This window comes from Mytilus trossulus, chromosome 12, assembly GCF_036588685.1.
Source record: "Mytilus trossulus isolate FHL-02 chromosome 12, PNRI_Mtr1.1.1.hap1, whole genome shotgun sequence".
Taxonomy (NCBI): Eukaryota; Metazoa; Mollusca; class Bivalvia; order Mytilida; family Mytilidae; genus Mytilus; species Mytilus trossulus.
The window spans coordinates 453,243-465,894 of NC_086384.1; the positions used below are offsets into that span (position 1 = coordinate 453,243).

A 12,652-nucleotide genomic window follows, 5' to 3' on the forward strand; every position below is an offset into this window, starting at 1 on the left:
TTCCTTGTGTTAGCAAAACTTTCTACTTTCGTTTTATTCAGGAAACCCGGAAAACTGAAAATAAAATGAATAAAAAAGTCTTTTTAAAAGGATAGTGCATCAAGACTAACGAATGAAATTAATACATTATTCATCTTTTAAATGAGATGAATTAGTATGGATAAGAATCACAGAAAGGCATTAACTCAGTGTAGATCAAAGATTGTCAGTGATCTGTCTCCAGACAATGAATTCTGGGACAAAATTGCCGAGCAGGAGATTTTTACTCCTCTTATGTTAGAGTATATCCAGGTAATGTTTTAATAATCTCTTCAAGTAACATTGAAGGTGTTCCTATATTCAAATGCAGCGAGTTTAAACGTTATAATAGGTACCAACCTTCACCCACTTCTTCGTGGGTCTCATTGGGGTCTAAGCGTGATGTGGGATTGCTGATTTTTTGTAAGCGTGACACGTGAAAGTCAAATTATTGTGTCGTGAAATTGGGAAATGAGGTCTAGCGGGACCCAGGAAATGACAAAAAAAACAGAGAATTGCTTACGTATATAGTGGGATACGGGAATCTGACAAAACAGTAAGCAGGATCCGGGATTGGACCTCCCTAATGAGACCCCGTTCTTCTTCCAGTAAGCAGCCATCGTCAACTGATTGATTATCGCCTGCCACATTTATGGAGTGTGTGCATGAATTGAATTTTTAATTTAGCAAAAACAAAAACTAGGTGAAACTTGTACATTGTTGTATACAGGTGCAAATAAAAACATGTTAATTTAATTTACTGATGGAGCTGAGCCTTGAAAGATTCAGGACTTGGGGCAGAGACCTTACAATTGGGCAAGGTGTTCCACTCTCTTGTTGTTCTAGGATAGAATGACTCCTTCCAAAGTGTTGTTTTGCATCATGGTATTCTGAATGCATTTTCATGGATATTCCTGGAAGAACGTTCATTTGGTATCTGTTTATTTGATGTATCAATTTTTACATAGTTATTATTAAGCTTACACATCATTATCAGTCTGCTCTGTTTTCTTTGTTCATGTAGTGTAGTCCATTTTAGATGTTCAAGCATGTCACTAACAGATGAAGTGATAACTGTTAGTGACAAACCTTGCTTCAATTCTTTTAATATTTTAAGTTTTAATCTTTTACTTAAACCCCAAATATACACAGAAAAAAGTCACATAATATCTAACTTGGGGCCACAGATTAGAACTAGAACATTTTCTGTTTCAATTAGTTTGAGGTTCAGTTAATTAGTGTAACTGGACTATATTGTGGTGTTGTTTATTTTGTGAGTACCAAATTTTGTGGAATAAGAGCTAGAAACAATTATATAATGTGGAGATTTTATTTTGCAGTTTTGCCAAAGTTGCTTACAAACCTATTGATAATTTAAACTTTGCTGAACATGTAAACTTGTTGTTTACTGTTTACCCTTGCCACAATCATGACAATGAACCCTTAAGTCCAGGATTTTTTTTGTACCCTTCAAATGATAAAAAAAACCCACAACATTGTTATAATCTTTATGTATATATATAATATATATATGTTAACTTATTGCCTGAATACTGAGTAGATCTTTATTCTCATTCACTAAATACAGAAATGAAAATATACATACATGTACACAATATAACACATGTTGCAGATATGTTCAATTTTTTTAGATGTGTATAATATTATAAACATGTTTTCTTGTATTTTAGGCCAAAAATCCAAGACCAGAAAAAGTCAGACACTTATTAGATGATTTGTTACGGAGAGGTCCAGATGCTTTTAGGAAATTTTTGTACTGTTTAGACAATTCTGGACATGGACATTTGGCAGATGTTATCAGACAAAAGGAACAATTGATCCTTAATCCAAATAATAATCCCATTCTCCAAGAAGCACGATTCACTGGTAACATAAGAGGAATCAGTTCAGGTTTCCAGCCCACAGCTTCAAATAACCATGGTGACAGCCATCTGCCACACAGTGTCTCAGCACAAACTATAAATGCACACATTCCTATGGGACAATTTCCTCACAGCCAGTCAAATCCAAACATAGCAAGTTCAGGAACACCAGTAACCTTCCCTAGTGATGAGTCAACAAGTTCAGGTACACCAGTAACCTTCCCTAGTGATGAGTCATCAAGTTCAGGAACCCCTGTAACTTCACCAAGTGATGCTTCATCAAGGAGTACCACATCATATCAGAGTACTCAGTTGCTAAGCAACACTAGTCTGCCTCGACCGAACAGCAGTAATAATGATATCAGTATGGAGAATGAAAATGATGGGTTAACTTCTCAATGTAAGAACCTTTGTATAACTTAATGTTTAGATATATTAAGGTTGTCATTATTCTGTCAGTTCATAACTTCCAGATATCATAATTTTGTTTAGAATCTTTTGACACATTTTAAAGGTTTGAGCACTAATTTCTATGTAATCATTCAAATGAAATATTTATATATATCATGTATATGATGTTAGGAAATGATAGAATTAATTGTGGAACTAATTAATATATGTTTTCCCTCACTATAAATTACTTTTTTATTTATTTATCCAGCCCCTAGGAACAGTTCACAGTATGGCAACCGGCAGCAGGCTTCAAGTTTAGAAAGTACATCAGAAACGGGCAGTCACCAGGCAACCGAAAGGACAAAGGTACAGATAAAAATATGCATGAAAGAAGCAACCAAAACACATTTTCATGTTGTCAGACAAAATGCTAATACCGTAGTAGATATTTGATTGATTAATAAGATTGAGAATGGAAATGGGGAATGTGTCAGAGAGACAACAACCCGACAATAGAACAGACACCAGCAGAGGGTCACCAATAGCCTAGGTCTATAATGCAGCAAGAAACTCCTGCACCAAAAGGCATCCTTCAGCTGGCCCCAAAACAAATATCTCTACTAGTACAGTAATAATGGACACCAATATAAACTCTGAATAATACACAAGAAACTAAAATTGAAAATCATACAAGACTAACAAAGGCCAGAGGGTTCTGACTTGGGACAGGCAGAAAATTATGTTTTTTGAGATCCCAACCCTCCCCATTTATCTCTAGCCAATGTAGAAAAGTAAATGCATAACAAAACTTACAGTAAAATTCATTTCAAGAGAAGTCCTAGTCCAGTCTCAGAAGAGGTAACAAAAGAAAATAAAGAAAATGACATTAATACACAAATAACATAAATAATGTTTGTTTTACATTTAATTTCATTATTTCATGTGTGTTTCAGACACACATTGATCTGATCTACAAATATTTTTAAACAAATTCAAGAACAAAGACATGATCAACTGTCAAACATATACCAAATAGTAAGCCATAACAGGCTTCAAAAGGTAAAGAAAATAAAAAATAAACCAAGGGTCAGAAGTTCACACCCATTCGTAGGCCTTCAAAAATGAACCAAACTACTCCCACATTGACTTTACAGTATTGCTTAAGCTCCGTTTACAGTTTAATTCAATTGTACTCTTACAGATTTGTGATAAAAATTTACTGACATACATTTCTTTTAACTTATAGTTCAGAGATAATAGAAGAGGGTTGTAATGGGGGTACCTTCATGACCAATAACAGTAAAACTTATTGCCAAATGACGTTAACCGTAATTTTTGGTGTAAGTCGATAAAATGTACACTTCCTTTTAGACAATATAAAATGACTGATTTTGAGGAAGCACGTTAATTTATTTCTAAAAATTACATTTATGAAAGAGATTTGTAAGAAGATATTATAAATAATGGCTTTTTATCTAGCCAGTTAATTTTGTATATGCCTGTTCATTATATGTCTGTTTATGGGACATATATTAATCTGTTGTCAGTTAACAACATGTCAGACAATAACTCAAAATACTTTAACCAATTTGCATGGAAGAAAACTCCCTTTCTATTTTATAAATTTTAAATTGAACATTCCCCAATTATGGGATGTTATTCATAAAAAAAGGAGTGATTTTCCAGTTTGGGACAATAACTTTAAGCATTTTTTTGTAAAATTCATTGGGGAGTTATGGAACTTTGTTCTTTGAAAAAGCCAGTGCTTATCATGCACTCATTATAAAATGAATGTCAGAAACCAGCATGATTAAGTTATTATTTTAAGTCAAATTTAAAAACCAAAATATTCAAGCATATTGTGTGCTATAATTTATGAAAAATGTACTTAAACATATCAAACTGATATTTTTTTTGTTAATTTATTTCAGAAATACAAAATGGAGTCCACGCCCAGAGGATTTGTATTGATTATTAATAATATTCATTTCCGTAACCATATACACCGTCCAGGAGCTCAACAAGACAGAGAGAAATTGAAGGCCATGTTTGAAGATTTTGGATTCCAGGTGGATGTTAAGGAAGATCAAACAGCTATGGTAACCACAGAAACTTATTGTTATATAAAATCATTTATATAAATCATATAATTTCAATCTTTCATAGTTTTATTTTAATCTAAATGCAAATGAAATCAAATTATCATGATTTTCTTTCATCAAGTTTACTGAAAATCCCACGACTCAATTGTTGAAAAAGGCAAAGCAGAATTAAGCCGGACATGGATGGGCTGCTGGCAACAGTTTCTGTACACTAACTTAATATGTTATATTTAATCAATGCTTTTCAAATTTAAATACGTTGATACCTTAAATTTTTGCTTGCATATTTCTGCTCCACATTACTTTTTGTTTTAAATACCTTTAAGTATCTTTGGTTTTGTGGTAATGATGTTACCTTAAAAAATTACCGTTAGTAATTTCATCCGCTGATGAATAATTACCAGAGCGTGAAGTTTTGTGAGATCCTTGTCAAATCCAATCAAATTAAATTTATTTAGAGACAGTAAAAAGCCTATAATACAATAAAGTATAAGCTCTTTTGCAAAGTTCTGAGCTTTTAAAACATACATACTGAAAGTACATACATAACAAAAACCATCATATAATTATGCAAGAGCACAAATATTATTATAAGTTAATTTACATATACACATGCCAAGGAAAGCAATAAGAGCTGAAATAAAACTTGAATTAGCAAAGCTAAACACTAACATGTGAAGTGTAGACACAGTATATTTATTTCAATCAGATTGACTATTTGGCTGAGATCTTTACCTGATAAAAACATTTGATATGAACACTCTCATGTACTTATTTTTAATATAATGCTCAAATTTGATGCATTTTAACAGTTTTATTTTTCCTGCATATTTCAGCAAGTTGAAGAATTGCTGTCACAGTTTTCTTTACTACAAGATCTCTATCAGGTGGACAGTTTAATTGTTGTTTTAATGTCACATGGTAACAATGAGTTTATCTTAGGAGTTGACTGTGAGAGATTAAATGTCATTGACCTCATCAAAAAGTTTAATGCTGACCACTGTCCAGCTATGATGGGAAAGCCTAAAATGTTTATTGTAAATGCTTGCAGGGGAGGTAATAATTGATTAAATCATCAAATAGATATTACAGTTCCAATGTCTGGCTAATTCCCTTTCCAGGATTATTTACTATTTGAATACACTTTAACATTAATACATGCCTCAGCACCAATTGATAGAGTTCAGCCGTATTGCTTCAAGATAGATTGAATTGACATCAATATTAATACCAAAATATGCCATCTTGAATAACCTGACACGTAGCAGTATTGTGACTATACCCCCACTGAATAAGCTTATTATTTAAAAGTTTGGTTAGGTTTTGAGGTGAATGCAGACTTTTTTGTGCTTTTGATACAACTGTAATAAAATTTTTGGGTCTTATAATGCTATCATGACGTGGTCATCTGTGTCGTGCGAAGATACATTTAGTTTCCAGACAATAACTTTAGTTTTAGTGAATGGATCTCTATAAATTTTTCACCAGAAGGTTTTATCCCACTAAAGGAAAGTTGGGTTTGATTTTGGGGGTTATAGTCAAAATAGTTTTGGAATCCCTTTATTTTTTAATATCACAAGTTTTGGTATTAAGCTCCCCTTAAAGATATAGATATAAAGATTCAAGAAAAAGGACAGTGTTCATTGCTAGTATTAGCTATATTTATAGTTAGTTCAGCATGATAAATCTCTTTAGTATACATACTGAAGTCATAATTTTTGAGAGCCAAAATATCATCCAAATATCTAAAAATGTTATTAGATGTTGATTCGATGAGTCTTTGCTGATTTTAGTCATTAATTGTAACTCATAGCAATATACACGTAGAAACACTGTAATAAGTGGTGCACAGTTAGTCCACAACAAACAAATTGCCAACATTGGTTTTCCCGTTTGAATGGTTTTACACTAGTAATTTTGGGGCCCTTTATAGCTTGTTGTTCGGTGTGAGCCGAGGCTCCATGTTGAAGGCCGTACATTGACCTATTATGGATTACTTTTTTAAAATTGTTATTTGGATGGAGAGTTGTCTCATTGGCACTCACACGACATCTTCCTTTATCTACTAGCTGTCAAGTTAATGTTCATCGATTTGACTCTAATGATCATATTTTATTTATAACAATGTAAACATTTATAGGAATTATAAAAAGTCTAAAATGACATGGCATCTGTTAGTTTATATGTATTTTCATTTCTTGTGTATTTTAGTCCAGACGCCATGGAATTAACTATCGAGTTGACCTGCTAAGTGATATAAAGATTTAAATAGATACTGAAATTGTGCAATTTAATTTTTCTAGGTCTGTTTAATTTTATGATATAGATCAACTAGAATGTGTCCCAAGTACATGGATGCCGCATCCACACTATCATTTTCTATGTTTTCTGGTCTGTGTGTCTATTCGTCCATTCTTTCCTGTGTCTGTGCATCAGTTCATTAAACATAGAAAATGATAGTGGGGATGGGGCATCTATGTACTAGGGACACATTCTTGTTTATTATATCTCTTAGCTAGTGCTCGTTTAAAATGTTGAGTATGTATATTAACTATGTTCATTACTGAATAAAAAAAATAATATAAGGATTTCTCGTCAGCTTTTTCTAGATGTTAAAAAAAAAAAAAATAATTACATTACCCTGGTTTGAATATAAATTTTAGGCTGATTGGTTATGATGTTATAATTCCTCACCACTTTGTTGTTATACACTTTTAATGTTGTTATATTTTCTTATTTGTTGACAGACGAGCAAGACAGTAATCCAACATCAGGAAGTATTCCTCCATGTTTTGACAAAACTGAGACAGACGCTGGTCCAATATCTTTAGATAGAAGACAGCCTGCCAATAGTGATCTATTGATAGCATACTCCACATTTCCTGGTTATGTTTCGTTCAGAGATGAAGAACAAGGCAGCTGGTTTATACAATGTCTGGAGGAAGTGTTCAGAGAATCTGCCTCTGAAGAACATGTTATGGATATGTTAACACAGGTAATAAAACTACTTACTATAAAAAAGAAGATGTGGTATGATTACCAATGAGACAACTATCCACAAAAGATCCAAATGACACAGACATTAACAACTATAGGTAACCGTACGGCCTTCAACAATGAACAAAGCCTATACCACATAGCCAGCTATAAAAGGCCCTATAAGACAATGTAAAACAATTCAAATGAGAAAACTAACAGCCTTATTTATGTAAAAAAAAATGAACGAATAATTTAGTTCAGGAAATGATTAAAAAATTAAAATGGTACAATATTACAATGTGTAATCAATAGTTAATACTCTTGGGAAATGTAATGAAGTCTTATGTATTTTATTTTGCCAGGTAAATGATAAAGTAGCAGCTATGAGTGAAACTATGATGGGATACAACCAGACACCAGCGCCATCTACAACACTAAGATACAAATGGTTTCTAAATCCTCTGAACGTCTGACAACCAGACACCAGCGCCATCTACAACACTAAGATACAAATGGTTTCTAAATCCTCTGAACGTCTGACAACCAGACACCAGCGCCATCTACAACACTAAGATACAAATGGTTTCTAAATCCTCTGACTGTCTGACAATCAAACAAAGTGATATACCTATCTCTGGCATTTCTGATCTGGCCCCAAGGATTGTTTGCTGATTTATACATAGTAGATTATTTATCTTGTAAGTTAAACATAACAACATAACTTAATAAAGAATAATTTACTAATTTACAGATATAAGATGTAAAATAACATTGTGGTTAGCTTTATACATTAAGCCTATTTTCCCTTTTTTTTTCTGACTGCTTGAATTAAAAAAATATGACATATATACGCCTTGTTTGCATCCAAAATTGTAAAAGTAAGTTCTTGAAAAATATTTTTCCTGAAACAATCATTAATCTTTGTAATAATTGAAAAGTTATTTTTTGATTCATCATGATAGTTATATAAATACTTATTATTATTGAACCAATATTTAATGCATGTTTAAATGCATAATAGGTTGGAACATACCAGTGAAATTGTATGCTTCAGAACTAAACTATGTGCTTTTTTTAACTGAATTTAACTTTTCCAAATGGAGACAAGAAGTGATCATTGATAATGAGCCAATGAAATTAAGTGTTTAATGTATTTTGAATCATCTATATATTATTAAATAAATAGCACATAGCTGAGAGGGTGATAGAGCAGATTGCTACCATGAGAAAACCTTGTCAAAGGTGGCAAAGCCGAGGTTGACAATGCTTTTTGGAGGGGTACCAATTTGTTCTATCACCCTCTTAGCCATGTGATTTTCAATTTATTATGCAGAATGTCTTAGCCTATTATTTTGTTTTACAGATCAATTTTAATTTTATTTCCTATGATGCCACAAACATAACAACAATACAGTAATTAAGAAAACAACAAAAGTAAGGCAAGAGGTTTTTATTTTTTTTATTTTGACAGTCATATAATAAAATCTTTTCCAAAACGTAGAACTTAAGCAGTGTATTTAATTACTTGATGTAAATTCAATTCATTGTCCTTTAAATTATACATTTTTGATTGGTCTAGACAAGAGGGTGACTTTAAACAAAATTGTCACCCACTCAGCCATGTGATATAGTAAATTAACACCCACATATTAGCCAATCAAAATATGCCATTTTGACGTAAAGTATAATAAATCTACATGTTACCATAAATCATTCAAATAAAGCAGTTTCATCATTATTGTGCTATGAAGGAGAACAATTCAACATGATTATGATATATTTAATAAGACACCTTAATAATGAGCCACTGAAACTTTCGGTTTTGAATTTTCCTCAGAGTTCAGTATTTTTTTATTTTACTTTTGATTAGTTTTCCTCACAAAAAATAAAGGCTTAGCCTTTTCATTCAATGGTGTTGTTTAGTGCCGACTGATATATGTAACCCTTAACTCTGTCAACCAGAAAAACTACCATGTGATACACTAGCAAGTCAAGATAAATTTTGCATCCCATTTTTGTTAGGAATTGTATATATATTGTTGTTCATATTGCAACAATAAATATCAAGGGAAAATTTGATTGTAAAGGTTGACCAATTTTGTGTTAATACCAATTTAAAGTATAAAAGGATATGTAAATTAATAGTTATTTTGAATGTTTAAAATTATATGCTATATTATTCAATGTAAAACATTTTTTTTTTTTTTTTTTTTAAAACTGCATTTTAAAAAAAATGTATTATTTAATTCACTCTGTTCCAATTAAGTTATCTTCTTCATTTATTTTAATGCAAATTTTTCAGGCATTACAGAATTGGAGAGAATATTTGTTTGTATATACATTTTTTTTAAAGGAGATTTGTAGGTATTTGTGAAGGCCGTACCCTGACCTTTAAAGGTTTACTTTTATAAATTGTGACTTGGATGGAGAGTTGTCTTCTTGGTACTCATACCACATCTAAGTCCATTATTTTAGTATCTGTACCAATGAAGCTGTTCCTGTTGTTTTTATATTTGTATGATGTCATACTGGAGTTTAATATTCGATAAGGAAAGTATTATACCTTGAATTTTATTTTTCAATGTGAATATATTTTTATTATTATGTTTAAAACATTTTTTTTTTCATTGTTATTTACCATGTACACTTTTGCAGATCAATTTCCATTTACCTAGAAATATCTTTCATATGGTAAATAAATATAGTGCACAGTTTATTCTTGTGAAAGGGAGAGAAAAATAAAAACATTTTTAACTTCTATGAACTTTGTTTACCATTCATATTTGTTTATAATTTTTTATTGATTTTTCATCTGCTTTTATTGCTTAATGTCAGAATGTGAAGTTAATTTTCGCATATGATAATGATGAATTAAAATAAAGGTATTGTAATCATGTTTATATTTAGGTTAGTAATAAAATGATCTAAAAGTGCTATAAATATATTTTTTATTGTTAATTGTAAATTTTGAATCTTAGATGCTTACCTTTGTTATAAATGTGATCTGTTGTGTATTTTCATGTTCATCTTTAGAGATCAGTTTACAAAAAAAAAGGAGCACAAATGAAAAACAAAGGGTAACAAAGAAAAAAATCTTAGCAAAATTCAAAACGAAAAGTCCCTTACCAAATGACAAAATCAAAAGCTCAAACACATCAAAAGAATTGTTAACAACTGTCATATTTCTGACTTGGTTCAGGCATTTTCTTATGTAGAAAATGGTGGATTAAAACTGATTTATAGCTAGCTATACCTCTCATGTGTATGAGAGTAAAATTCCATTATATTGACAACAGTGTTTGTGAACAAAACAAACAGACATAATGGGTAAAAATGACACAAATAGGGGAACAGCAGTCAACATTGTGTGATAATCTTTATCACTTTGAAAATAAAAAAATAAGTAACAAATAAGCACAAAAAGGCATAAAGTGAAATACAAGAATACAAAAATTTATAAAAGCATAATAACGGCATTTACGGGATATGTAAGTACATAGGTATTTATATATCAAAGATATACAAAAAGGCATATGGACAAAAAAAAACAGGTATTCCTATTACTCCAAAACATAGTAAGACAAGATGTATTAAAAGGGTAAGACCAACAATGTATACATCATACTCACCTGCTATACAAATCTGTACTCAGTCACAAAACAAACTTCACTCTTAAGTGACAGCGTCGAACTGTGAACACTTAAAGAAAGTTATCAGATACCCTTGAAAGGTAAACATACATTGTTTTCTTTACAACACCTTTCATGCAAATCTATATTAAGTCATAAAAACTTCACTCTTAATTTGAAGCCTTGGGCAGTGAAAACTAAATGAGAGATATCAGATGACCCTGAGAGTTGAACATACATTGCTTTCTTTACAACATCTGCCATACAAATCTATATTCAGTCAAAAAAACTTCACTCTTAAGGTACAGCGTTGAGCAGTGAAAAATAAAAGACAGATATCAGATGACCCTGAGAGGTGAACATGCGTCTGGCGTATATACTAAATTAAGTCCTGGTATCTATAATGAGTTTATTATATACATTGCTTTCTTTACAACATCTGCCATACAAATCTATATTCAGCCAAAACACTTAAGTTACAGCCTTGAGCAGTGAAAAAGAGACATATAAGATGACTATGAAAGGTATCTTTACAACCCTTGCCATACAAGCCGATCCAACTCATAATGAATAAAGGCAACAGTATAATACCGCTTTTTGAAATTCATAAACCATTGAGAAAAAATCAAATCCGGGAAGACCTTACTCATATGCTTACTACCTGCTCAGCATTAAGTGAAACAAGAAAAGAAACTTTCAACCCAATTAAAACCTATGTAACTAAATTTATTGGAGAAAGGAAGTTGAAAGAGACATTCTTTGATAGACATAAAATTACAGTCCGTATAATTGACTGTACAAACTTCTCATATATATTTAGTGAAAGTAAGCTCAAAATAGAGTAACTAGAAATGCTCACAAGAGATATGTGCTACAAGATACACAACTCGAGGCTAAAACTGATAAATGTGTAATGGCTGTTGACAATTATCACTCGATTTTAAAAACTTTTTATTTAAAGTCTATTTTAGATTTTAAGCAAGTGTATATATTCTTGGAGTGTGTATATAGTTAGACTTTTAACCATATTACCCTCAAAAGAGGGGTGTTCCTAACAGAGGAAGCTTATACGAAGAAAAGAAAAGAAGAAGTTACAAACTAAATCTGAGGGAAACATACCAAATATAAGAGGAGAACTACCACACAACAGAAACACAACATTAAAATGTAACACACACAGAAACGAACTGTAATATAACAATGGCAATTTTCCTAAATTGATACAGGACATTTTATAAAAAAAAGGTGGGTTGAACCTGGTTTTGTGTCATGCCAGACCTCCCACTTTTACGGCAAAGTTGAATACAAAATTTAAATGTCAATATTACGTTATAGGACAACAGTACAAATAAATGGGAGAACATATAGGACAGAGAAACACACGAATAATAGCTAACAAAAGGTATCAGATTTATTTATTTTTTTACATATGACAGACGCGCGTTTCGTCCACACAAGACTAACCAGTGACGCCGTGATGATAAAAGTTTGAAAGCCAAAACAAGTACCAAAAAAAAGTTATCAAAGGTACAAGGATTATAATTTAGTACGCCAGACGCGTGATGCTTATATCAAAATATTATAAAGCCAAACAAGTACAAAGTTGAAGAGCATTAAGGAAATTCCAAAAAGTGGTGCCAAATACCGG

At 31.6% G+C, this 12,652-nt stretch overlaps 1 protein-coding gene across 1 annotated transcript; it reads left to right on the forward strand.

The window, feature by feature from the left end:
* The first annotated feature begins 45 nt into the window (after positions 1–45).
* LOC134692882 (caspase-6-like) lies at positions 46–9,580 on the forward strand. The gene is made up of 8 exons (XM_063553501.1): positions 46–291; positions 1,710–2,077; positions 2,120–2,301; positions 2,563–2,660; positions 4,226–4,393; positions 5,233–5,452; positions 7,144–7,391; positions 7,738–9,580. The coding sequence occupies exons 1-8, from the start codon at positions 157–159 to the stop codon at positions 7,846–7,848; spliced, it is 1,530 nt and encodes a 509-aa protein (XP_063409571.1). The 5' UTR covers positions 46–156; the 3' UTR covers positions 7,849–9,580.
* Positions 9,581–12,652: the final 3,072 nt, after the last annotated feature.

Coding starts and splice junctions, on each gene's coding strand:
- LOC134692882 (XM_063553501.1), top strand. CDS start 157: ATGGATAAGAATCACAGAAAGGCATTAACTCAGTGTAGATCAAAGATT. Junction 2,078..2,119: donor AGTTCAGGAACACCAGTAAC/CTTCCCTAGTGA, acceptor TACACCAGTAAC/CTTCCCTAGTGATGAGTCAT. Junction 2,302..2,562: donor TGATGGGTTAACTTCTCAAT/GTAAGAACCTTT, acceptor TTATTTATCCAG/CCCCTAGGAACAGTTCACAG.